The sequence below is a fragment of the Poecilia mexicana genome, unplaced genomic scaffold (assembly GCF_051168715.1).
Source record: "Poecilia mexicana isolate PSO_F unplaced genomic scaffold, ASM5116871v1 scaffold_9, whole genome shotgun sequence".
Lineage (NCBI taxonomy): Eukaryota > Metazoa > Chordata > Actinopteri > Cyprinodontiformes > Poeciliidae > Poecilia > Poecilia mexicana.
The window spans coordinates 16,273,821-16,301,011 of record NW_028263378.1 but is presented as its reverse complement, the minus strand read 5'-3'; the positions used below and the strand labels follow the sequence as shown (position 1 = coordinate 16,301,011).

The 27,191-nt window shown below is 42.5% G+C and overlaps 2 protein-coding genes across 6 annotated transcripts in view; both read left to right on the top strand.

Moving 5' to 3' along the window:
* The window catches only part of ap1b1 (adaptor related protein complex 1 subunit beta 1), a 30,308-nt gene extending 27,291 nt beyond the window's left edge, over positions 1–3,017 (top strand). For all 5 annotated transcript variants that reach the window (XM_088008868.1, XM_088008869.1, XM_088008866.1 and 2 more), the window contains one exon: positions 1,692–3,017. In XM_088008868.1, coding sequence (XP_087864994.1) covers positions 1,692–1,766 — 75 coding nt within the window. In that variant the 3' untranslated portion in view covers positions 1,767–3,017. The remainder of the gene's footprint in view (positions 1–1,691) is intronic.
* A 3,939-nt stretch (positions 3,018–6,956) lies between these two features.
* On the top strand, positions 6,957–27,105 carry rasl10a (RAS-like, family 10, member A). The gene is made up of 3 exons (XM_015007917.2): positions 6,957–7,172; positions 22,946–23,070; positions 26,663–27,105. The coding sequence occupies exons 1-3, from the start codon at positions 6,957–6,959 to the stop codon at positions 26,931–26,933; spliced, it is 612 nt and encodes a 203-aa protein (XP_014863403.1). The 3' UTR covers positions 26,934–27,105.
* Positions 27,106–27,191: the final 86 nt, after the last annotated feature.

Below are 27,191 nucleotides of genomic sequence, written 5' to 3'. Positions count from 1 at the left end.
CTAATCAGCTCCTCCTCAGTGTAACAAATGGGATTCTGAGCGGTGACGGTGATTACAGCAGAACGAGCGGCAACGCTTCGCCGTCTCCGTGGGGGGGGACAGGTTGTCCTCGTCCTTTCCATCAGAGACACGTGGGTCATTAAAGCTTCTGGCTGCCACAGGGCTGAGAGGTTTTCACTCCTGCAGAATCTTAATTACTCATTCCCCACCTCCCCCAAATCCTCTTGGTCCAATTTGCTTTCTGCCACATCATGGACTGATGCAAGCAAGAACCCCCGCTGCCTGGTGTTTCCTGTAAACTGCACGCTCCTGCTTGGGAGAAAAATAATATCTGCAGTCTGATAGGAGGAGGGGGGGCGGAAGGGGGACTCACTTTATGATGCTCCATTAAATCCAGAACCTTTTCCCCAGCTGAGGCCGACATCAAAGAGCATGCAGGCCGCCGCTGTTTCCTCCAGTGTGCTTATGTATCTGTATTTCTGTCCGTAGGTCTGCCTGTGCCTGATAAGACTAAATTGAGGGGCTTTTAATCCGAGGCTCTTTTTTTTGTTTTTTTCCTCCCATGTGAGAAATAATTATTGCTGTGTCCCGATGAATATGTTTAAATGAGTGATCGAGTCTTTCTAATTACCCATCATGGCCTGATTTACCCCCCAAAAAATCTCACAAAACTCAACTCAAGAATGTTGATTTCTGAGGCTGTCTATTGGCATCGTTCATTTTTAGGCTGTTTTATTAAAATTAGTTTAAATCAGTTTTGTTTTTTCTTTGTTTTAACTGTTTGTTTTGAAGTCTTTGTGTTTCTTTTTTATTTCCTTTTTTTGTTTTAGCTTATTTCCCAATTTTGCTTTTTGACTTTACTGAGTGGTCAACAGTATTTTTTTCAGTAAAAATATGGAGTTCACTTTAATACATTAGGGTAAAAAGAACAGGAAAAATGCCTAATTTAATCCTTTTTTTGCTCGTTCATTTTCTAAAGGGCAACAGTCTAACGCCTTGATTTATATAAAAACTGACATTTCTGATCTACCCCATCATATTTTAACATTTTGGTTTTGTCTCGTACTGACGAAAAGCACCAGTGTTCAGAAACTGATATGCTGCTACATTTTGGCCTCTTGACAACTTTCAGTTCAGGTTGAACTGGAGCTGCGGCTCCTAAAGTGCGTCTAATGTCCATGTATCAATCAAGGTGGCCGTACCAGTTCACGGTTTTTCTTTCATTATTTGTGGCTCCTAAAGACAGTAAAATTACTATTTAAGAAGATCCACATATTACACTTTGTAAATGTCTAGAATTTTTTGTACAATTGAGGGGGGAAAAAATCTAACTTTGAATCTGGTAAATCGTATTATAGTAATGAAAATAATAGAAAAAAAAATAAAAAGTGGAATAATATATATTAAACTCATTTCCCCAAAAATGAAAGGATCCATTACTAAAAATTATTTTTAGAAGCTCGATCGCTGCTGGACTGCTGGTTTCCTTCAATGTTTGTTGCTGTTTTCTTCTGAAGGTAAAAAGAAAAAAAACAAACTCTAGGTCATGAGTTATCAAACATTTTCTTTAAGAAATAATGTACTTCGGGGAACATCTTTGAGCACAAAGATTGTAGATGAGATCAGACAGTCGGCGGTCTTATCGCTCGTTAAAACCTGCGTGTCGTTAATCAGCTCCTTCTGTCCCTCAGGTGTGTCTGAAGTGCAGAGCTCCGGAGGTTTCTCAGTGCGTCTTCCAGAGCTACGAGGCCGTGCTGAAGAACTGAGCCGACATCTGACCTTCCGCTGCGCTGCATCGACCTCCTGGCACCTTCTTCTGCCCTTTCTCAGCGACGCATCGACCAGGCCGCAGCCTGGCGCAGCGCAGAAACGCCGTCCTGCAGTCGTACTGTCCTTTCAGTAGACGGCCTCACCGTCGGTTGTAACCTATTAGAGCAGCACTTTTAGTTCCCGAAAAGACAGCGGCGATTTCAGGCTTTCCACCTTTTAATTATGTTTAGTTCAGGATTTTCGCCTTGAGCTAAATCATTTGAACATCTGGCCCCATATTCATTAAGGGCCAGACGGCGGACTGACGTCTGTCCCTGTGACTTTCTCTGCATGAGGCTCTGCAATCATTTTCTAGCCCCACTTCTCTGCAAACTTCAGTCTATTTTTAGCACCTGCAATCAGCAGGTGAGCCATCAGCTTCAGTATATTTATTTAGGGGTGCATTTAAGTTGAGGCGCAGTAGAAAGAGGCCTGTGTCTGGTGGACACGTAATTACTTAAACTACACTATAGTGATTTTTATAAAGTTTTCTTTAGTATCTTTACGGAGCGGTGGATTTGGATCTACTACTGTTTCTGAAAGCAGAATGTCTGTCCGACGTGTGCATGGAAATCTGTTTTTGTTTTCGTTTTTACATCAATGTCTTGACATTTAGAGACTAGCAGCAGGTGTCAGCTCACTGCTCTCGTGCTTAGTCATTCCATGGTTTAATTTGTGTTTTGTATTCTCCCTGTTAGTGTTCATGCAGCAGGCTGGAAGAGAGCCTCAGGGTGCAAGGTTTCTTTTTTTTTTTTTTATATATGTCCTGACGGCTCCTGCGTCAGCGGCGGCCTCTCGGGCTCTCTGCCACTCTGCTCTCGCTTCCTCTGAAACCTCACTGCAGCTCTCCACCCGGAGATGAAGGCCCAGGTGACACAAACTGATGTCGTCATTTGTTACAGATAAAAGCATACATGTCGTAGCACACTGTCTCACCTGAAGGAGGGCTAATTGGATTTGTTTTCCAAGTCGTCGCTCTGAAGCCCTTTGTCTCTTCGGCATGAATGCCCCCACTCTCACTACTTCATGAAAATGCATTCTGTGTGCGTCCCTTTTGTGTGTGTTGATGGATGATTCATATGACATATGCTGTGTTAATTAATCAGATGTTTAATCAGAGTTTCTTGATTTACTTGATTTTTGTCTTATGTGTGTACGTCGTTTGGAAAAAAAAAAAAAAAAACACGATTAAAGTCCTGACGAATCCACGTGGTTGTTCTTGTTTCTTCTCCTGACATCCCAGGTTACCACAGGATGTAAAACGTTACCTCAGTTATTTGCTTGGTAAAGTTCACGTTTTTATAGACCCCTCCGGTTTGTTTTCCCACAGCGCTTCGTAGCAACCGGTGACCTTTAAGATGTCCATGTCTCTGCTCCCAGGTCACCAGCTGCCAGTGTTGCACACTTGATGCTCAAACATGCAAACAAAACCCTGAGCTCTCTGCTCAGCACTCCTTCGTACAGGATTCGTACAGCTTGAACTTTTCCACCTTTTCACTTGACACAATCTAACACGTAATTATGAAAGGGAAGAAAATTCAACTTTAATTTCCCAAAAAATTCTTTGTGATTAAACAAGAAAAATCTGAAGGGATCAGTTGTGTTCAGTTCCCTTCACTGATGCTCTTAAGATTCAGTGCAACCAGCTGCATTTACACCTCACCCCATGAATCCACCTGTGTGTAATTGAGTCTGGGTAAACCTCCAGCTCTTCTGTGAAGTCCTCAGGGGTTTGTTAGGGAACCAGCGACATGTAGAAGACCAAGAAAATGCTAAATGGATTTAGCTTCTACAGCACTTTGTTACTCGGGCAACGAGCGATGGTTCTACACAAGCCGTGTTCACCCGGCCACACTAAATATTCGCATTCATGCACTGATTCACCAATCGGTAAGGAGCTAGTGGGTTGAGTTCCTTGCACGACTTGAATGGCCCAATCAAAATCCAGATCAACACCCTTAAGTAACCCAGACCTGTCCATAAACACCCAAATTGGTTTTGCCAAGAAAATGCAAAAACCTCAGTCTCTAGCTTTGCAGAATATTGAGTGATCTCAGATTTTTACTTTTAACCTAAATGTAAAAGCCTTGTATTCTCCTTCCACCTAACAATTATGCGCTACTTTCTTTTGGCTTATTACGTAAAATCTTAAGTTATGTTGTGGTTGTAATTTGACAGAATATAAATAAACTCTAGTGGCACGAATATCACTGCAAGCCACTGCACTCTCCACTGGGGCTGTGGCTCTCTGCAGCAGCAGCCAGGTGTGTCTTAAAAGTCCAAAGTGCTTTTTTATGTGTAACCAGGATTTCTGCTGGTTGAACTGATGTGAAACACAAACACACAGATACTCAGACTGTGAGAGAGAAATGTCCCTGTGCGTCCAACAACAGAGAATCGGCGGCTGGCGAAGAGTCAAACACAAAATCTGTGATAACCATCAGATGCTCTGTTAGTAGGAGAATCTGATATTTATCATCTGTTACACAAGCAAACCGATGGGGGGCGCCAATTCGCCTACTTTATTGGCACGGTCTCAATCGAAAAACAGAAAATCCTTGTTTTTATCCTTCTGTAGGGGTTTATTCTGTGGCGTTGGAGAGAACCAGAAGGATAGTCCAGTGTTTCTGATTCTTGAACTCTAAAAGCTGCAATGTAGCACATCGCCTCTCCTGTCATTCTGAGTTTACTCCCAGCAGCCATTTAAACACCTTTTAAATGTTTTACTGCAGTAAGATTGGCAGGCATGTGTTCATGGTGAGAGCAGAGAACACCAGATGATGTTTTATGCTATTTATGCACATCTGAGGTGGAGAAATGAACGTTATAAATCTGAGTATGAAACGCTGGGATCAGGAGTCTGTCGCAGCTGAGGCAGTCCTGTCCACATACTTTGAGCTTTGACAAGAGACAATGGATACATGTTTCCTGCTATGCTGTATGCTCTTCTATTGTTGGGATTCAAAATTTAATGACATAAATAGTTCTTTAAAAAAAAAAAAGCTGTTATGTTTATAATATATTTTGGATGCTATAAACAGAAAAGGGCATTTTTAAGAGTTATGTCAAGGTACTGAATGTGTCTCCATACTTTGTTTCCATATGTAACTGCAGATAAAATGTCGAACAAACAGGTTTTCACCGTCCTGGTGAAATGTTTCCATCCCACTCATCATCATCAAGTAAATTTGAGTATTTAAAGGCTTCATTTGATCCCTTCAGTGTTTACTGATCAACTAACGACTCAAATGAGTTCAGAAGTTGGTTGTCACTTGCCAAACTTTTTCACTCCAGAACAACCAATAGTTATGACATTGTTGAGGAGCAATATGTGAACCTCGGAGCTCCAGCCGTATGACTGTCCTCGGTGTTGGGAGCTTCACATCATGGTGGACTGAGAGGATTTGAACCAAGAAAGAAGCTCCTTTTGAGTTTTAATAGAATTTGCATTTGCCCAGATGTACAAGCGATGCCTTCTGGTGAGTGGCTTTATGCTCAGATGAGACAAAGACCGAGTGATTTGCTCCCAAATGGGAAGACGAGAAGAAAGTTCTGAGAGCTTCACATGAGGCTTTGAACCGGGGAAACTTCTACTAACAGGCAAGCATGGCAGCGGACGCGTTATGCAGTGGGAAAGGGACAAAGTGGATGACATAAATACGGCGGACGGCCTCCATGTTATTCAACTCAACAACAGGACAGCTGAAACTTAGTTTGTCAGGGGAAAAGTTTACAACAAATTCTTTAACCAATCCTTGTTTTGAAAATTCATTTAAGACGCCGTTGAATAATTTCACCCTGAACAGAAGGAGAGTTCAAAAACTCAACATGTATGTTGAATTCAGGCCCACAATGAGTGAAATTACTGCAAATTGTTTACAAGCGCTGCATGCCTTTTTCACAGCGGTTTATATGACAAACACCAGCTCTGGTTTAATCACCAAAGAAAACTCTGACAGAGTAAAGTTTTGCACTTTGCTCCTGTCAGAAGCTCATCTCCAGTCACTCAGAGACACGTGATGGTTTTTTTTTCCCAGACTGATCCACTGAGTGGAGCTGTCACCAGGCTGTGATTGATGCCACGCATTGACCGAGAGCCCTACCTCCAGACCCCATCCAGCAGCTAATAGGTCACCCAGAGATGTGATGTTCAGCCTGCATGACCCCCACACCGTGTTGATGTATGGTGCTGGATGTTGATGTGTGTGTGTGTGTGTGTGTGTGTGTGTGTGTGTGTGTGTGTGTGTGTGCGTGCGTGCGTGTGTGTGGCCTGCTCCTTTACCGTGTATTCCGCGGCGTTATGGGAACACCACGCTTTCACACGCGTTTTGCGCACGACCTGATCCTATTGGATGAGCAGTGCAGGGGATATTAGTGATGATGGAGTGAGAGAGAGAGAGAGAGAGAGAGAGAGAGAGAGAGAGAGAGAGAGCTCCTGTCTCTCCAACGGCAGACGCACAGCGCTCCTGATCGCACTCTAGATGCCTTTACAGCAGACGCACCTCTGTCGGCTGTGATGATCGTTCCCCTCCCTCCCTTGTGCAGCGGAAGGCGAGAAGACTCCGAGGTTTGATGCCATTGCAGAACACGTGGAGAGCCTCTTTACGAGTCCCCGCGGCCGTGCGCCTTCCCTTCCTCCCCCCTCCCCGCCCCGCTGCCATGGAGGAGCGCGCAGGCGGTGGTGCAGCGCTGGGGAAAATGAGCGAGAGGTGCAGAGGAGGCGATCAATGAAGGCGCGGAGAGCTCCTGCGCGTCTTGGCAAGGTCGGAGCCGAGCGTGGATGAGATTATGTCCGAGTGGAGACAGCAAGGAGGGACTTTTCTGCTTCCTCTCCGGGGATGCCCCCTGAAAAAACACAAAAAACAACAACAAGAGTTTCTCTCTCAGAGGCGACGAAGACCCCTTTCCCTTCGTTTGCGCGATCATGCTTGAGTCTGTATTGGTGACAATCTCTTGTCGCTCCCACCTGGGAGATGAAGTTTCCTCGCTTTGGATGATTTGTCGGTTTTGTCGCTCGCTGCCGAGGCTACCTAAGGTGATTTAGAGGCTGCAGCAGCAGCAGCAGCAGCGGGGAATCCAGCTGTGTTTACTGGACGGTACGCATCTGCCGCTGTCGCTGTCCATGGTGCTGAATCCGGGCTCCAGGAATGGTGGAGACGCTGAGTATCGCAGTGATCGGTGCTCCCGGAGTGGGCAAAACTTCTATAATCCGCCAGTTCATCTATAACGATTTCTCGGAGGCGTACACGCCGACCAGGAGCAGATATGTGTACAGACCCTCGGTCATTCTGAACGGGAACATGTATGAGTTAAAGGTTTTGGACGTCCCGCCAATCTCCTCCTTCCCAGCAAGTGCCAGTCAGGTAATGTGGCTCACTTTAAGCAGATGTTTTTAACCCCGAAATGATTCTACTTTAACCTCGCACAAATAGATCATACAATCCATGATTAAATACACACACCAACACGGTATGTCTTTCTTTTTTTCACAAGGGCTTCACGTTGATTCTCATTCATTTTTCATTCATTTCGGCTGCCTGACCTTTACCCTATTCTAACCATTTCTATTGGGTCCCTAACCCCTAATCCTAATCTAAACTCAATTCACACCTTAGTCCTAAACCCAAACCCTAACACAACAACAGCAGCACTTCTTTTGGGGTCCTGGAATGGGCCCCATAAGGAACAGTTGGTCCCTACAAGGTAGTATTTGTCAGGAAGATGGTCCTTAAACTGTATTAAAAACAAGGCGACACACACGCACATGCACACGCAACCCCCCCCCCCCCACACACACACACACACACACACTCTCTGTTTTTAACTCAAATCTTGATTAACTAATCAGCATCTCTTGGCTACTGCAGCCAGATGACAAAATAAGAACCTTATTTATCCCTTTTTTTCCACTATCAGATGCCTTTACTAGTTGCTATGGAGACTGACTTAAAGCCTTGGAGCATCAGTTTGTAAACTACACCCCCTCATGAGGAAATTATACATTTTTTAAAATCAATCACGAGGTTGTCTTTGGTCGATTTCTGACTCTGGCTCTCAGAGTCAGGTGCATTCAGATGAGCTGATGATATGATGTTGCTGCTGCATCTATTTAAACTCTGTGAAAAGACAGAGCAGACTGGGCTTTTATCTACAGCCAGGGGTCATCTGCTACCTCTGGTTAGCAGAACACACGTTGAAGTGAAGGGATACGGCGAGAGAAGGCTCTCGGTATCTTTCTGTGCTTTGCTTTAACACTAAGTTAAAAGCAACTGAGTGTCCTTCAAAGTTTCTCTTTTCTGTTGCCAATCACTCAAATGAGCATATTTAAAATATTGCCTGTTGCAACTACTTCCAGTGATGGTTTGGGACTTGTTCTTAGATGAAAATAAAAAATAATTAAAATGTGAGAACATAGATTGTGAAGTTTCAATAACTTGAATTAGTTTTACTGGGCTTTAAAAAAAATAAATAAATAAAAAATAAATCCTGAGCACCAATCCTCCAAGTCTTAAATCCCGTCTTTGTGCTGCCGTTCCTCTAGTGTGGAAACACAAAGAGGGAATTTGGAGGACTTTAGACAGCTCAGAGAGAAACCCGCTTTATGTGTCAAAATCAGACATTTCTTTGCTATTCTCCATACATACAGTGCTTTGCAAAACTTTAATACCTCCTGAAAATTTTCACTGTCGATTTTCAACCACAAACTTTACTTTGTCTCATTAGGATGTTGCTTAAAAGACCAAGAAACAGAAAAGGCGCATAAACATCGAGATAAAAAAAAAAAATAAGGGTATGTTTTCTAGAACGGTTTACAAATAAAAAATCTGAAAAGTGTGTCGTGCATTTGCATTCAACCCACCTGATTCAGCACCTTGTATTTTGACTTTGACTGGATCATGGAGCCACAACGTGTTAATAAGCAGTTTTACTGTAGCTGTGGCTGTGCTGTTCAGGGTCGTTGTCCTTGGTAGAAGGTGAACCAGGCCCTAAAACTCAACGTCTCAAGAATCAAACAGATTTCTTTAGTGATTTTCAGAAGTTTAGCATCATCCTTGTTCCTGTCAACTCTGGCATGGCCTGTGTCTACAGAAGAGAAGCATCACCATGGATTCTGCTGTGACGCTGCCACCTCCATGTCTCAGGGTGGGGGGGCGGTGAGGTGAAAGAGTTGGATTTAAGTCTCAACATCTTTGCTGTGTCCTCTACACGACTCGTGGAACACTGCAAATGAAACTTCTTTGAGCTTTTTTTTTTTTTTTTTCCCAGCATTGTCGCTCCACCGTTAAGGCCAAATATCTGGAGAGCGCTACTGATCGTTGTGCCGTCAACGCGCTCTGCCACCTTCGCTGCGGTTCTCTGCAGATCCTCCAGAATGACCATGAGCCTCTTGGCTGTGTCTCTGAATTGTGCTCTACTTATCAGTGTAGGTGGGTGGCTGCATCTTGCAGTTGTGCAACACTCTTTCCGTTTTCACATGAGGACTTTTCGTGCACTGACAGATATTGAGAGCGTGGAATATTGTTGCGTAACCTGATACTGCTTTAAACATCTCCACTGCTTTACATCTGAGCTGCCTGATGTGTTCCTCTGTGATGCTGCTTGTCCTCCAACAAACCTCTGACGCCTTCATAGAACAGCTGGATTTAGAGTGAGATTAAATTACACGTGAATAGATTTAGGTTACAATTTCATTGGGTTGATGTGGATTTTATTTTATTTTTTTTGAAGTCTTAGAGGTTAAACACACATTGGCAACACACTTCCAGCTACTGTAGAGGTGACCTTGCCTAACTTTACACATGGATGTGGACATATCATTAGCTCTCTCTAATAATAGCCAGTCAAGTATGTCTTAACCTTGCGCCGAACGTCACATCCCGTCTGCGTCGTTTGAGGGGCGCGTTCGACTCTCGTCTGCGACGACTTTCATCAGAGAAAATCTCCCAGGTCAGCACACCGACCTGGCAATTACTGCGGCAGAAAATGTCCTCTTTTTTCCCAGCTTCACTGTTAGCTCCTGCAAGAAAAGCTGTGGGTTATCTGACAGGGTGGGAGTCAACAAACGAGCAGCTGGCGGCGTGTGGGCTGGCGGAGGGGCCCTGAGCAATCCGCCTGTCACAATTACAGCTTTTCTTCCACACCTAATGTTTCATCAAAAGGTGATAAGAGGTCAAATGTCCCCCGTGTGTCACCAACAGGGACATTTTACAACGATTCGTTCTGCTAAACGTTGCCGCTCGAAGAACACGAAGGTGGATGTGGACAGAAAGCAGGAATAAGACGATGAGACGAGGCTGTTGGGGTTAAACTGTCCCTAAAGGTTGAGTCGCGCCAACAAGCTTGTGGTGTATCAGTGTTACCGGGTTGCTTTTGAGAAGATCAAGTGAGTGCCACTGTCACAGTTTTTGTCAGACAGATCGGTGGGGCCTTATATTTGCAGAGGAACGGACCCGGAACGTCTGCTCTCTGCTCCTGTTGTGTCCTGCTTGTCCTCACATCCTTGATGTCCTCTGAGCACCGACTGGGCAGCATGTCTGAGTCACTGTGTCTGTCTGCATTGACCCCATCAGCGGAGACGCGTTACCCGAATCAGGGGCCGCGGGTATACTGAAGCAGCACAAAGAACAGCGATTGAAATTTACTCGCAGCATGTAGCAAATTGAATTAAAGCACCGTTCCCAGTTACAATACTGCAGGGAATAGGCCACCGATGGAGGGCTGAGTGGCTGCAGTCAATTAGACAGTTTCCAAAGAGCTTAATGGACACCATCAGAGTAACAGTGACCGAGCGAGGAGTAATCTGTCCTCTGAAATTTGTGATGAATAAGCTGAAGGATGCGTTGAGTCAGTACGCCTCCGTGCTGATGCAGCCTGGCGGTTTTTCTCATCATCTCAGATTGTATTTAAAAGGGTACATGTGACCCAGTTTCGACCAGACTTTCATGCTTGCTGTAGCCCCTGGATTTCTCTTATTTTACTGAGATGGTTTCACAGACTGTTTGCGTCGCAGAATGCCTGTTTGCTGCTGACAGCTTCTGGAGGACAGCTGTCACAGTGCGGCCATAGGATGCGGTGTCAGATGGATTTAAGCTTGATAGAGCATTCAGCATGATGGGTCTTGTCTTGTTCTGTCTCTTATTGTTTTGTTTTTTTGTTCTTTCTTTCTTTGTGCCATATCTCCATGACTTCCACCCACTGACGATGCTCTCCTCTCCCTCCTCTCTTGCTCCTCTCTGGACAGTTTCTCAGTTATCTCTCTAAATGCTCACTGTGTGAACTACGCAGAAATTAGAGCTCTTTATGTAACACGTTGTGTTGTTTGGACTTTTGTGGAAGCAGTTGGAATATGTACCCATCTGTGAAGAGATTCACAAGTTATCTAAAAGCTGAAAGGATGCAAAAGAAGTTTTTTTTTTTACGATAATCCTTGTCTTCTGTTTCGTAACTCTTTGCATGAGACAGCTCAGCAAAGTTTTAATATCCAATAGTTTCTGCTTTCATTTGCAAGCTGCCATGCTTCCCACAGACAGAGTGGTGTGACTATGTTTCCACCAGGAGAAGTTTCTGGTTTGTCTGTGTTGCTGCAGATGGGTTCATAGCTCCATGCAGAGCATTAATCCATCAGCAGCTTTCCAGAATTTGCTCCATTTCATATAAAAATACACTACCCAGAAAAAAGTAGGGAGATTCGGCTTTTGGGGGAAACGTTGGGATGATCCTAAAATGTACTACTGTAACTTAATGTGCAACGATTCAAAATTTTCAGTACTTTTCACACAACTTGCTGCTCTCTAACAATGAACAGTGAAACTGACAACAGGTGTTTGATCCATAAATCGACTAATACATTCCCTGATTCAATCGGAGCTGCTGTTTAAGCAGACCTCCTCATCATGCTGTTCACGTTTTGACATCATCTCAGATGGAAGTGACAGCTGAGCCTAGAGTGCCACAGAGTGCCAGAGAGAGAGAGAGACTGGAAGAGTCTCCGAAGTGGACGTCCTTTGGCCACGTCCCACACTGATGACTGCTTCCTTGTGTACAGGATGATGAGCGCCACTCAACTCCTGGCGCATTTAAGGGAGGTGAGAGGCGCCCGAGTGTCACATCAGGCCATTTGAAACTGATTACATCAGTGTGACCAGTGATGACCTATAACGCCAGGACCAGGCGTCGTCTTGGGCGGGCCAGAGAGCGTTTCTGCTGACAAGTTGTTGGAGACGTCAAGGAGATGTTACAATGTTACAGTGTGTCTAGTGAACAGAGGTGTGTTTTTTTTGCCCAGGGCAACGTTAGAATGGATGAAGTTGGATGTGGATCCAGATTAGATGGAGAGCATGTGTGAACATTAGCTTTCAAGTCTCAGTCTTGAATCATTGAATCTGACAGGTTTTCTTCCAGGATTGTCCTGATTTAGTTCTGTCCATTTTCCCGTTAACTCTGACCAGCTGGTCTGTCCTTCTAACACCAGAAAACAACATTTACCTCTGAACTTTTGTTTTGCCACTCTCTCATAAAGGAAAGTTTTGTGCAGTTCCGGACTAATAGTTTTCCTGGGAACCGTTTCTCTCGTCTGAGCTGCAAATCTCTGCTGCTCCTTCAGAGTCTGGACCCAGTCTGATTGCTGAGGTCAAGGGTCACTTTACACTCCAAAGAGCCATTCATAACCTCAGTCCCTTCTGTGTCCACTTTTGATGCAGCGTGTTCTATGAAATGTTGATATGAGTGGAAGATTATTGGGACAAAGAACATACTGTATTTTCCAACCCAACAGCAAGAAAAATAAATCGAATGTATGAATTACATTTAGTGTCCTCAATATTTTCATCGACAAATGTTGAAAACTGCTTAAACCCGCATCTAGTTGGTGCTGTATTATTTTTCAAGGTTTCTAAGAGTCATTAAGGAACGCCCAAAGAGCCACGTGTTGCTCTGTGAAATGTTATGAGACGTTATCGCAGTGGAAGCAGATGAACTTAAAATACTGGCTCATTTAAATTATGTCATTTGTAAAACCTTTTCTTCCACTTCATAATTATGTGTTACATCAGGGGTGTCAAACTCAATTTCACCGAGGGCCACTTCAGCATATTGGAAGTGGCCCTTCCGATTTGTACCTTGTACCTTGTTGACGGTACAAATCAGGAGTGCATCCCTGCTAACACACACCCCAGACAAAAGGTTGACTTCCCTCATTCAGTTCTGTAGAGGCTTATAATGAGTCAATGGTCCAGGTGTGTTAGAGAAGGAACGCATCTAAAGCTCCAGATGGTAGCTCTGGAAAACTAGACTTGGGCACCCCTGGCACAAATGTATAAAAATACAATGATAAAAATAAATTAAACACCACCTCATATTGTTAAATAACTGATTTTATGTATTGAAGTTTTAAATATTACAATTGAGTTTCCATGGATGTAAAATTACTGCTCAGTTTAAAAGTTACAATATTTAAATCAGTGTTTAAAGGTAAGCAAACAAATAATAAAAACAAGTCACATGGGCAGACATTATAGACTTTATGCAAAGATTTAGTCTCAGAGGCAACTGAAATCTATTAATTAAAAAAAAATCCTTTCTGAATATCATCTCATGGACTCTGAACTAAATGCGTCTCTCTGACCGGGAGCTGACAGCGTGTTGAAGAGTTATGGACCGGACGCTTTGGAGCGTCTGGTTAGGAAGCGCATTACAAACCTTTGGTTGAAATGGAGCGTTAAATTCAAGTCTCCATTCCAGACCAGAGAAAACTAAAGAGAATGCAACGTTGTGTTAATCCATTTGAGGAGCCGGCAGTTTATCTTGAGGAAATAAATGACGGTGCAAAAGTTAATTAGACTGTAACATGCGCAGTCCGCTGCTCAACCACTGCGGAAGCGGCTCCGCCGCTGCGAAGACTTAGAAACCGCTGGGAGAAACTCATCCAGCGGATTCAACAAATGGAGCCTTCTTGGTGCAAGTTACCCAGGAGAGCGGCGCTCTGGAGGAGCTGCAGACGTAACATCTGTCCGTTTCGGAGAAGCGAAACCACGCTAGCTAAATAAATAAATAAATAAATGAATGAATAAACAAATAAATAAATCAATCAATCAATCAATCCTTGTAAAAGCGCACACCGGACCGCGCAGGGTAAAACACTCACAGAGTTCGGTTGATCTGTTTGGAGCAGACAGATCCAACTGACTGATGAATTAGCGCAGATTTTTCTGCAGATGGGGACCAGGAGGAAGTGCGTTCAGGCCCCAGCGGGTGAAGTGATGCTAATTTAAGTGAAGTCGTTTAATTTAATTCATTAAAAGTTAGTGGGGTGGTTTTTGTCACTACGAGAAAAATGTAGATGCATTTATCTGTTTAATTTGTGATGGGATCTGGATTCACGGTGAATATTACCGCATAAAATGAGACTAAATAGTTGATGTTAATATGATTGTAATTTCACGGATAGAAATAGTACATGACCGATTTTTTTTATGTTGTCGGTCAAGATAACGTCTAGCGCGACCTGCCGCCCTGACACCAACTCACACACATCTTCATTCACAGTCTTACTTGTAAATCGATTTTTCTTTTCTTGGACGTTTTGATGTTAGCTTGTGGATGTTTCAGTTTTATTCGCTGGGAAAATCAATAAGCAGCTTGAGGTGACTCTGCTGCTCTCTAGTGGCGGGAAGCCGTAATGTTGGCTGTTAACAATCGGAATGCATTGTGGGAGATGTAGTTTGACCTATTTTAAGTCAATCATCGGCCTATTAAATGCTGGGGGGGCACATAAAATGACATTGCGGGCCACATGTGGCCTGCGGGCCTTGAGTTTGACACATGTGTGTTACATGGTTTCGCTTTATCACATAAAATCCTTTGCAGTTGGTGGTTGTGGATACTTGTGCAAAGTACTTTATTATTGTGTTTTTCATTGAGCACAAGCCCAGGCACTTTTCTTTTAAAGCATTAAATAAGTATATTCCCATCCTGCATGTGCTAAAAGAGAAAGTCATGTAAATGAATGAGACTGAAGATGATAAGTGGATTACATAAGCTGTGGACAAAGCCAGACTGATCCCAGGTTTACAATCCTGACAGCAGCTTCAAACCAATCCTTTCAAACTATTTTATTCCAGCAGTTTCAGCCTGAACAAGAGGGAAGCAGAGAGTCAAGGTTTTTAAAACAGATCCAAGATCCCTTCAGCTTTCTGTAACACATCATAGAACTCCGAAAAAAACATTTTCCTCCGTCTCCAAAGAGGCAAAGACACTGAGGAGTGATATATCCTGCCGTCTTTAATGATTCTCCAGCTATAGGTCATCATTGATTAATTGAAATTTCACCTGTGGGGCCTGTAATAGATTTTATGTGCTAGTCAGACGCTGTGGCCTTTGCATGACACGTCTCTAATTGCTCATCAGCCTTTTCTCACCACCATACACCCGGTGCTCCAGCATTATCCATCACAAACACACATACCATTAAGGGCCACTTTTCTTCTTCTTCTTCTTCTTCTTCGCCCGTCCTGATACTCGGAGATGCAACAGCTTTTGTCTTTGCATGCTGGAAACTGACCAGGGCCCGCTGTTGTCAGGGAGACACGTTCTGTTTGGGTTTTGAGGAGCGAAGGATGAGATGCTCTTTTTCCCCGCACTGGTAAGAAGGCCGATTGGAAGGATGCAGACAGCGGGGCCACACTTTGCTGTCACACACTCCGCACACTCTCCTCCCACAAGCATGCTCAACGCTCTCTCGTACGCACATCGGCGGCACACGCACACATCCTGATGTTTCGACTTATGTACACGCTCCAGCACTTGGTTTTTGTTTATTTGCTCTGCTTCTTGCTTGGCTCTGCAGACTTAGTATTGCTCTCTCAAGCCCCGCCTCCGCATTTAAAACCAGGATTTGGATGACAAAGAGATACGAGATGAGAACACAAGCTGCTATTTTTAGGCCACGAGATGTGAGGCTGCGACTGAAAGCGGCCGCCGTGCGCATCTCATATCTTCAGCTGCCTCAATTGGGATTGAGCTGTGATGATATGCGTTGCTAAGGGCAGGAAAATGTGCACTGTTTACCTGAGAAACGCAACAAAATGGGGATTGAAATAGCTTTGGATTCTGATAAAGTTACGGTGGGACCTCAGAGCCGACGTGAGGTTACACGAGGCCACGAGCAGAAATACATTTTTGTTCAGCAACACGTTGTCGACCATTGCTGCACCAATTTGTGGTGATTCTCACATTTAACACAACTTATTTTACAGGTGACTAATGAGGCAATAAAGGATTATATTGATTGAACAGCAGGTTATTTTTGCTCCTCCTAATTCTAACCTTTCTGTTACAGCAGTGGTCCCCAAACTACGGCCCGCGGGCCGGATCCGGCCCGCCTCCACATTTGGTCCGGCTCCCTGAACAATACCTGAGAACATTTAGATTTTTTTTCATATACTGGTATTTAATTCATAAATAGTGTTATTTCCTGGATTTTTTCTGTGAAGAACCCAGAGAGGGTTATTTGATTGTGCTTTCTAGAAAACAATACATTTTTACATTTAGGCACTCCTGCAATTGTCACACTTTCTCTGTTGCAAACTGACTCCGGCCCCCAGCAGAGAAAGGAAAAGTTATGTGGCCCTCACAGGAAAAAGTTTGAGAACCCCTGTGTTACAGCCTTGTTTCTCTTCTGCCCACTTCAGGTGTTCTCACTGGTTTCCAAAATGTAGCCATAAGAGCATCTGTCTCAAATGATTTAGCTGCTACTATTAAAAGGCATTAGCAGGAACTCCGTCCTGAAAGAGTCACAAAAGTTAAATTAGCCTCATGACATGTCAATAAAGTGAACTCGTCTGAAGAAGAGTTTTTGACATTTTCAACACATTAAGCAAAGCACTCAAAAAAAGAGAAAATAATTATATTCTATTTGGATTATAACTTATTGGAATAATCAACATCTACCAGTTTGCTAAAGATTATAGGGGAAAAAAAAAAAAAAACTTCTAGTGTTAACTTTCAGGTAAATAAGCCTTAATGACTTATCATCTATTTGGTAAATCGTCAAGGAAATAGGTTTTTATGGTCCTGTTCAGATACATAAATTCAGGAAAAAAATTATTTTGAAGGAATATTTTAGAGTAAAAAAAGAAAACAGAAACAACCTGGATATTCATCACTTTGGCTAGAAGAACAGTAAAGGCAATGCAGTGTGTGGCTAGGATAGAGAGACGGTCACATCAGCTCCAGTAGAACTCTCTCAGCTGCTGGCAAAGGCTTTTGGGATCTCCAGATGTGTTTTTACGACACATTGAAACACAGTCACTGACAGATGCTGAGCATGTTGGGCCTGTGGAGAGAAGCAACACTCTTTGCAGGAACATAATAATCATAGCTGGACTTGGTGTGGGCTACACAGTGTTAGAACTTTTGCTTTGCAACAAGAAGGTTCTGGGTTTGACTCCTGGCCTGTGGTTTCTCTGCATGAAGTCTGCATGTTATCCTTGTGTGTGCATTGTTTCTCTCTGGGTACTCTGGCTTCCTACCAAAAAATCTGAATGTGAATGTGCCTTGCCCAATGACCGCTGAAGATAGGCACCACTTCCCCATAACCCTGCAAGGATAAGCAGCTTGGACAATGAATGGACTTGGCATAGCGTCTGATGCAAAACAAACATCTGATGTATCATCCAAACATCCCTATGTATCACTTTGTGTTTGCTAGTCAGTATTTCAGTAGACATGCCTAATTTCCACTAACCACCTACTGAGCAATTCATCCCCCAGTTTTTAGTCTTTCCTTGTCGGATCCTCTTGTTGTCCAATAATATCTACTGTTTCCTCTTGTCTTCTTGAATTGATTTAATCGTCTTTTGTGTTTCCTCCTTCTGTAAGTTTGTTAACCTTTCTTGAATAAATTACTTTCTTGCTTGCATCCCGGTCCTCCGCTCTGCTACTAATTAATAACAACAACAAGCTTAAAGAAGACAAACACATATTTTATTTGGAAAAACAAGGTGAGAACAATGTTGCATTTCTGCTGAAATACTCAAAATGGGCAGGAGAGCAAAGACTATACAAATATTGTCCATTTAGAGACTGTTCATTCAAGTTTGGAGAGTCGTCTGTTTGAAAGTCTTGTACAAAATATTTGTCACCAGTAGGAGCTTTGCTGAGCACGTATTGTGTATTATAAAGTGGAAAAGATTATGTCTCCATGGGAACATTAAACTGACCATCTAAGTATGTTTCAGCTCTGACATCAGAACAAAAGAAGAAAAAAATTGATTTGAGGAGGATTTCTTCAGAATCTGCCCTGAGAAAAAAAACATAGATCTATTACTTGTTAAACTGTCTACAGTGAATTGCAGTAGAATATTTCACCGACTCAGACACAAGCAGCTGAATATTTTTAAGTTAGCTACAAATGGTTATTTTATAGCTTGACAAATATCTAGGTTTTTCATGGAACTGATCGATTTGTTAACCTAGTCTGTGTGAATTTGTGCTCTTTTAGGGTCCCAAGGTCAGCAGGGGGGCAGATGGCAGCAGTAATGTCTGCCATCTACCCTGAGTCACTTCTTAATGGTGCTGGATGTCTTGGAAAGAGAAGTCGTCATATTTACACCTGTTTTCTCACCGTCCTCTTCCCCGTTTTGCCTGCAGTCGTTCCGTACATCTCTCCTCCACGCCTCATCAGCCTCATTACCATCCCACTCATGTGAGACTGTTTCTTCCTGTTGACACGGACCCATAAATAACTTCTTCCAGGCCCGTTGAAGGCAAATTCATTCTCATCAGCGTGCCGACATTATCAGTAACATCACCACGCTGATCATCGCCTTTTCCCTTATCTTCCGCTGTCATAAATTATCAGCTGCATACGTGGGATGAGCAGCATGCTGGCATGAAAAGGACATTTTTGTGTGTGATTAAATTTCTCCTTTTTGAATTCAAGTTCTGGTGGAAAGGAGCAAAGCTACAGAGAGCAGCATCAATCAAAAATCAAATCAATTTGTGTTTTAGTGCCACACGTGTTGGTCGTATCAGCTTATCGTTTATAGTATGTCAGGCAGTCTGCATTTTGATATTTTGAAAAACCAATGTTTTGAAAAGCCAATACTATACAACAAAAAAAGGTTGAATAATCTGACATGAATTAAAGTGTATCAGTCAGCAACCATTAAAACACATTTAATCTGAGCAGCTTTCACAATCAAGGCAGGGTTTCAGCAGAAACTGTGATCATGAATGGATTATAATCTCTCTCCGCTCTCCACTCTTTCACTCTTTGCTTCCAGACTTATTGCCACACAGTGGTGCAGTTGGTAGCCCTGTTGCCTTGCAGCAAGAAGGTTCTGGATTCGATTCCCGGCCCGGGGTCTTTCTGCATGGAGTTTGCATGTTCTCCCTGTCCATGCGTGGGTTCTCTCTGGGTACTCTGGCTTCCTTCCACAGTCCAAAAACATGACTGTCAGGTTAATTGGCAATAAATAAATCTCTATATTCTTCTTGAGTGTGTGTGTATGGTTCTTTGTCTTATCGCTGGAGATAGGCACCCCTCCTGACTCCACCAGGGACAAATGTGTGTCATTGCAGCATTAGAACCACATCCCAATGTAAAAGGATTCCTCCAACTCAATGTTAGAGAACTGCAGCATAGAGTTACCAAGTCATTAGGATCCACTTACATGTTAGAAAAAACAAACATGTGGAGCTTGCTGAATTCTATAGAGATGGAGAAACTTAAAGCAAACTTTCAGAGATAAATGCTCAAGGTGGGAGCGGTATTAAGCAAAGTGAATGCTGCTTATGAGAAAAACGTGTTTCATGCCCTCTGTTAGATACAGTCACTGGGAACCTTGCTTACTCACTGAAAATGCCTGGAGATTTTAAATAATCTCTACAAAACTCATCATCTAAATTGGTCAGTATTTTCTCTTTTAACAGGAGAATAATGACATCATTTCTTCCATGCCCATCTTGGGCCCTGGACTTAAATCCAGCAGAAAACTTTTACAATAAGCTGAGGAGTTTGTACATGAGGGGAGAGATTTCACAAAGAGGATTAGAAAAACATGCAAAGTATCGCCGCAAATCAAGTAGAAGTAACTTTTTCTTACCAATCAGTTACCTTTCAAAACACTTACAAAGAGGCAACCCTGAAAGCTTTTATACACCAAGAATAAGTTGATCAAAGCTTCCCTGCTGTGTCTCTTCACATCAAACTTGTTGGAGTAAAAATAGTACCACTTGCTAAGACTTTGCTGTTTTAAAAAACTTTGTTGTTATGACATGCTGAGTCAGTTTTGCTTCATAGTCTCTCACAGATCGGCTATTAGGAGGAATTGTTCCCTTTGACTAGCTGGAAAACCCAGATCTGGATCTTCCAAAGATGTGAGACAGACCAACGTTCCCAACACTTCCAGTGCTTCCAGTTTTTCTTAATTAATTTTTCTGTTTAATTGAACAGTGGGAACAATGTGCAGAATTAAAAAATCATTTTTCTATCGAGAGCATAAAAATGCTGACCAGTGTCACCCATAATAAAATCATCAGACTCTAAAGGAACACATTTTTCCATTAATAATACATTTGCTGCATGGAAAAAGCTCAGAAGCAAACGTTTTCCTGTTTTTCTGAACAATTTTGTTGACCTGCAATGTAAATAACAAAATTGAACCTTACATGGAATATAATTGTGAGTAAAATATTGTGAAATTGGTGTTGAAAACAGAAAACTAAAACACTTGCTCAGTGATGAAATCCATTCGCCCATTTTCTGTGCTTGCTTCATGCTTGCAGCAGGTTCACAGAGCAGCTGGTGCCTGTTTCCAGCGGTCACTGGGGAGGAGATGGGGTGCACTCTGCACGAGCCGACTGTAAATCCCAGGGCAACACAGAGACACTCCAGGGCAAACAACCACGCATTCATTCATAATGTCATTTCTAAATGCATTTTTAGAGGCCAGTTAACCTAACATGCATGTCATTGGTCGGTGGAAGGAAACTGGACAGACCTGTGCTTGCACAGAGGGAACAGGCACAGAAAGGCTGAGATTTGGACCGCCCAATCAGATTACTGCCAACAGTGCTGCTAACCACGGCACCACCATGCTGACTGATGAAATCCTAAAACTCCTTTCCAGTAATTGTATTAGAGTAGCTGAAATGATTGTTTCCTGTACGGTTTCCACTGTCTCCACAGCATGGTAAGCTAAATTAAACATAGATGAGTTTCATCTGAGCCCACGGCAGTCTCAGAAAGCCAAGCCGCTATTAAAGCAGAGCTGGTGGTGACTCTCTGTCTTGTTCATCCCTTGATCCTTCTGCCTTTTTCATCTTTTCAGCATTCTCTCAGGCTTATCCTTGTTTTTTATTTTTTATTTTCAGCATCTGTTTTTTTTTTCCTCCAGAAGATCCCTTTCCCCTCTCCTTCAAGTTTCTGGCTCCCTCTTTTATCAGATCAAATATTTATGAATTCATTGGCTGCCGGTTGAGGCTGCTGGCGTGGTTTAACACAACACTTATGAGAGTTTTAGGAAACTCACCATGAACAGAAGTGAGGAGGATCACAATGTTTTTGTTGCTTTTAATTGCATGTTGAAACTCACCATTATCAAACAAGACATTAAAGCTGAATGTACCATGGAGAACAAATTCTGATATAGCAGTGAAAACAGTAAAACTGTTGCTTTTTCTTCCTTTAACTGACTCAGAGTGATTAGTTCTGTCTAACATCGGTCATCGTCCTTGAATGTGTGTAGCTAGGAGACCGAGCGGCGATTTCTTCTCGGTGATCACCAAATGACTTTACATGAAGAAGGCGAAGCTCAGGGAGTCATGTCAGCGTCAGGAATTCATTCACTGCTCACTTTCTCTGCAGCAGAGGCATCCAAAATGTGATAAAGAGCCAAAGAGCTTTTAGAATATAACAGGAACGCGCAGTGCTGTTCAGTTAGCTGCCCACTGTAATCACTCTGTTGTGTAAGTATGTGAACCGCATTCTCTGAGAGGTGCTGCAACAACAATAATGCACGGCTTTTACAACTCAAACAAAGAAATTTTCTGAGTCATTTCAATATTTTTCAGTACAAAGCTCAGATCAAAGCTCAAACAAAGCTCAGATCTTCAAACCACATCAATCAGCAATCTACCTGAAGTTACTTAAAGTAGTGTGAAGTAGGAGGGAAATGAATGTCTGGTTGAAAACTAATAAAGCACATTGTCATAAACACTCTATATCCGTGGTGAGACATAGTGGTGGCAGCATCATGCAGTGGGGATGTGTTACAGCGCAGAGGCTGTTTGTTTGTTGTGTAAATCCCACTTGCTCAATAAAGTTTATTGTGAGAGTGGACACCGAACCATTACGGAAGCAGACTACAAAATAAGAGCATTTAACTTCCAAGTTAAAAGGACTTAAGTAGAAAACCAAACTGTCAACATATTTGTCAAACGTCAGTCGACTTAATATTTACAAAACATCCAAGTCAATTAACGTTTCAGAATTTATCCAGAAAATGAATTTACGGGAAGCTAGGTGTGCTAGAGGCTTTCAAAGCTATAGCAAAAATGCTAGAAGTTAAATTAGCTTTGTTATTAGCGCATTAGCGTAAAGCCGCCACCACCACTGGCTAAAACTGTGAGGATTTGGTAGTTCCGTGTTGTCCCATCGTCCCTTTGATTGTCTTCCCTGTGTATTTAATCCCACCTGGGTCATTCTCTGAATTCGGTGCATTTTGTGTCTGACAGGTTTATCTAAAGGATTTTCATATAATTCAAACCAAATTTTTTGAGAAAATCAAGAATCTGTATCTGTGTTTCCCTGATGTGCTTGTTGTGTCATTAGCCGTGTACCTTCCCAGTGCTACCAGTGTGTTTGAGTTCTTATCATTCACCTGTGCTACCTGGATTTCTGTTCACCTTCCTGTTTATTATTAAAATCATCATTTCTCACAACAACTTGGGTCCCGCGCCTCCACCACCAATACAATCATGACAAAAACAAATTTAAACCAAAGAAACAGCATCAACTAGCTGACAAAATATGTGTGTAATTTTTTTTATTCTAACATATAAAACTTTATAATTTAAGTTGTTTTTTTCTTAAATCAATTTTGGACACATTTTTGTGTTTTTCTCTGTCATTCAGGAATGGTTGGATCTGCGCTGCAGAGGCGTCCGCAACGCCAACGCTTACATCCTGGTGTACGACATCTGTTGTGTGGAGAGCTTTGAATACGTGAAAATGATCAGACAGCAGATAGTGGAGAACAGGTACACTCACACGTTTCCCCTCCCTTTCTGATCTACATCCTTTTCACTTCATTGCTTAAATAAAGCTGCCTCATCTCTCAATTAAGCGCCAGCAACAAAGCTTTTTAGTGTAACAGTTGCAACAGATATATGTTTACTCTTTCTGTGGTGGTATCTTTTAATTTAGCACCATCCTCCTTGAAAACTGAGCCACTTTGTTTTGACATTTGATGCAGCGCTTCTCCACGAGTGCTGTCTAAGGCAAAACCAGCACTTTGAAGATTATGTGGGGGATATTTCTGCTTTTATTTCACATGAAGGGAACAACGGGTGAAAACCAGGGTGATAAAATACAGATCCAAAGTCTCCTGAACGGCTTTGTGTCAACATACGTGAGGCTAAAGGGCTGAACATCAAGGATCAGAAGAAAACATGCTTTGTTATCCACAACACTGGCACACCTGAATATATTTCCATATAGAGAGGGACTTCATTTGTTTGCCGTGTAGTACATGACCAAGCTGCCAACACAAAGTCCATCCTCCCCTCCATGTTTATAGTGGGAGACAGAAACCCATTATAGGCAACGTGCAGGGTGTATGTCAGAGGAATCCCAAGCAGGAGAGGCGTGTTTTCACAGGACACAGATCCCATGTCAGAATGAAAGAGACTCGCCAAGCACCAGGCGGGGACCAACCCGGTGTGGAGTTCATGAATAATGGAGGTATAGAGGGTTTCTCTCTCTGTAGCTCCAAAAGAACAAAATGTTGGGTTGAAATGATCTGACTCTACAAAAATCTGCTGAAAACCAGAGCAACGCTGAATTTCCTCTCTTGTTTCTGCTGCCCTCTAGCATGAAGCCTTCCTTTAGTTCACCGAAGCATCTGATGGCGCTAGGTCCCTTCCCACATGGTTTTCATAAGAAGACATGAATCCAAACACTTCCACGTAGATTGTTTCTCTCCCTCTGAGAAATCAATGATTTTGTGAGATGATTTTTAGTTTATGTGAGATTACTGAGCACTGCCTCAGGGCTTGAAAAATGAACTGTGCATCTGTCTCTTTTTTATGCAATGCTCTCTGTCAAGCTATTGATCTGTGAAAGCAGGTGTGGAAATATGCACTCACATGCGAATCATTGTCAGAGATTTACACCTAATTCGGGACAAAAAGATCTTTACTCATTAATAGAAGAAAAGATAAATTAATAATTCATCAGTTTTTGCAAGATTTTACCTCTGCATAATCCTTGCAGTCATTTAAGCAGAAGATTTATTATCTGATTTAAAAGCTTGCAGAGGATTTCACTCCACTAATTCTCCAAATCCGTTTGTTAACTTGAATAAAATGTGTAGCTCCAGCTAAAGCAATGCAAAAGGATTTTATTGCATTGAAATAAAATTTATTCTAAGTAATCTCTATTTTAATTATTTGACTGACACAAAGGGTCCCTAAGCCAGCAACAAGATTCTAGTGATAATGTTTCGACCTGAGAGCCTACAACACAGGTTCTTGGGTTGTGCTGCAGGACTCAGATTTATAAAATCCAGCTTTGGTCCGACATTTACATGCAGTAATCTTCAGCATGAATTACTATAATTTGGGGTTTATTTGTCTTGTTTGTTTTTTTTTTTGTGCGAAACATTGATCCAAATTTAAAGATTGGGGAAAATATTACGAGTATTTGCCTTTTGTGCTGCTGGATCGTAGCCAGGTTACAAGATGAGCTTAAAGATGTAAAAAAAAGATTGAACAGGGCCAGGAGGAAAATAAACAGGCATTTTACTGAAAAGTGAAACAGAAAAACATTGAAAAGTGAAAGAAAAATCCCTTGAGATTACTATGGGCCCAGTGACATTGAAAGTCAGCAAGACTGCCCAGATAACAATCTTTCTTATCAGTTTGTTCTTTTTGGTGCTTTCTTGCAAAGAGAAGTACATCTTAAAGAGTTTTTTTTTTGTTGTTGTTGTTCTTTAAGCTCTTCTCTTGCAGATGTTATCTTTTGTTTTTAGAGTCCAAAATGAAAAAGTTACTGTCTTGCTACATCTGATCTCAGCTGTGTGTGATGGTTGATGCAAGTGGTCAAGATTGTGCATCTTAGCTGTGCAATAATATGAAAAGACAGAAAGCTTTTCTGCCTTTGCCACAATGGGGTCATCATGACACCGTGAATGCCTCACAGAAAAATAACATGAAAATGATATTAAACCTTAACCAGAGTCTAACTTTTCAAGGCGAGTGGCCTGAAAATGTCTACTTTATTCTTTGTTTGGTGCTCCTGTTTTATTCCAGTCAACCTACAATGTGGTTATGACTATCCAGCACAAAATGTGAATACTTGTGTCAACCTTCAGGGTCTTGGGATTGGGTTGAGGAGTGTACAATACAAAACCAGAGAAACCAGGTGTTTTGGGGTTTATTTTGCAGTCATCAACAATCTTGTGACATGATCCTGGTTTGGTATTTGACCACTGTTCTCATCAGAAATGATTGAGTTCGCTTATTGGCATGGACCTGACTTTTAATCATAACCTGTACATTTTCATTATGGTTGAGGTCATGGCCGTTTGAGAAGGTCTATCCTGGTTTATCCATTCCAAAACTAGTTTTCATTTTGTGTTTTGGGATCTTTGTGCTGTTGGAACCTCACCTCACCTTGGAGATAGTCTTCCAGGCACTTTGTGAAATGGAATAAAACCACTGTCAACGAAACAGCTCTAAACAGTGTGGTGCTGCGACCACTGTGCTTGACAGCTGGTGCGTTGTTTTTAGGTTTAAAAGCTTTATATTTACCATCTCACTCATGTCAAATAGTTTCATTTCTTTCTAGTTTGACAATTGAACTAGGAAGACATTTGGGGAAAATGTATTTTTTCAATTTTTAACCAGTCTTAAAAGAGTCCATTTTAGAGCATGAATTTTATTTTTGTTTTGCATCCTTTCAGTCTATGAAGATGTCAAACTGGATTCACTTCAAGCAGCTTCCGGTTTATGGATAATAATCCAATAATTTGGATCAAATAATTGAATGTTTTCACATCTGGGAGTTCCAGCAAGACAAAGATCCCTAAAGGAAACCAAGAGGTTTTAGATTGTGCTTAAACACCAAGTCTGTGCTCAAATTCATCGCCAGATTTGTGCATGGCATTGAAATCTGTCTGCAACTTGCTAAAATATATTAAAACCTCTAAATGTTGTTCTTAAAGTTCATAGAAGCTCTATGTTGGATAATCATTTTACCCTAAAACAATTACCTTAAATAAATAATTTAAGCTTGAAAATGTACATGACCCCTACGCTGAAGATGAGTCGATTCAAACGTCTGACTGGAACTGCATCCTAAGGCCCAAATGTACTTCATTGCTTGCCATATGTTTTCATACCCAGTAACACTGTAAACCGCCTACTACAGAGGGAGGCCCCTTGAGCCAATGTGCGCGCCACTCTTCCTGTCCACCCCCACACACCTCAGAAGATGGGCACACACACACGCACACGCACACGGACACACACACACTACACAGTGACAACAGGTTTGACAAACATCAAGCTGATGGCTGTGCCTTTTGAAACCAACCCCTCCTTTTTTTCCCCACTTCACATTCTCCTTCAGGGAAGGCAGCAGCAGCGAGGTGCCAATCCTAGTGGTGGGTAACAAGCGGGATCTGCAGAGGCAGCGCTTCATGCCCCGCAGGGCCGTGTCAGTCCTGGTGAAGAAGACGTGGAAGTGTGGCTACGTGGAGTGCTCTGCCAAGTTTAACTGGCATGTGGTCCTGCTCTTCAAGGAGCTGCTGGGCATCGCCGTGGCACGGGGCATGCGCCAGAACCATACCTCCACCCGTCTGCAGGGGGCGCTACAGAGGAACCGGTGCACAGTCATGTGACCCCGAGAGCTTCCTCCACCCCTTCTCGTGTCCGTGGTGGAGCAGACCCTGGAGAAAAGGACTCTTTATCGTAATGGCTGGAAAAATACCCCGTGGCCTCCTGCTTAACTGAGCTGATTTTTCATGAGGTTTATTTGACTCTGCGCTGTAACAGACTCTGAAATTCCACACATGCTCATCCAACCACTTCCTAGTCTAATCCTGTGTAGAAAGGAGGAAGCCGATAGAAGCAACAGCAACTTGAGATCCAACAGAGTT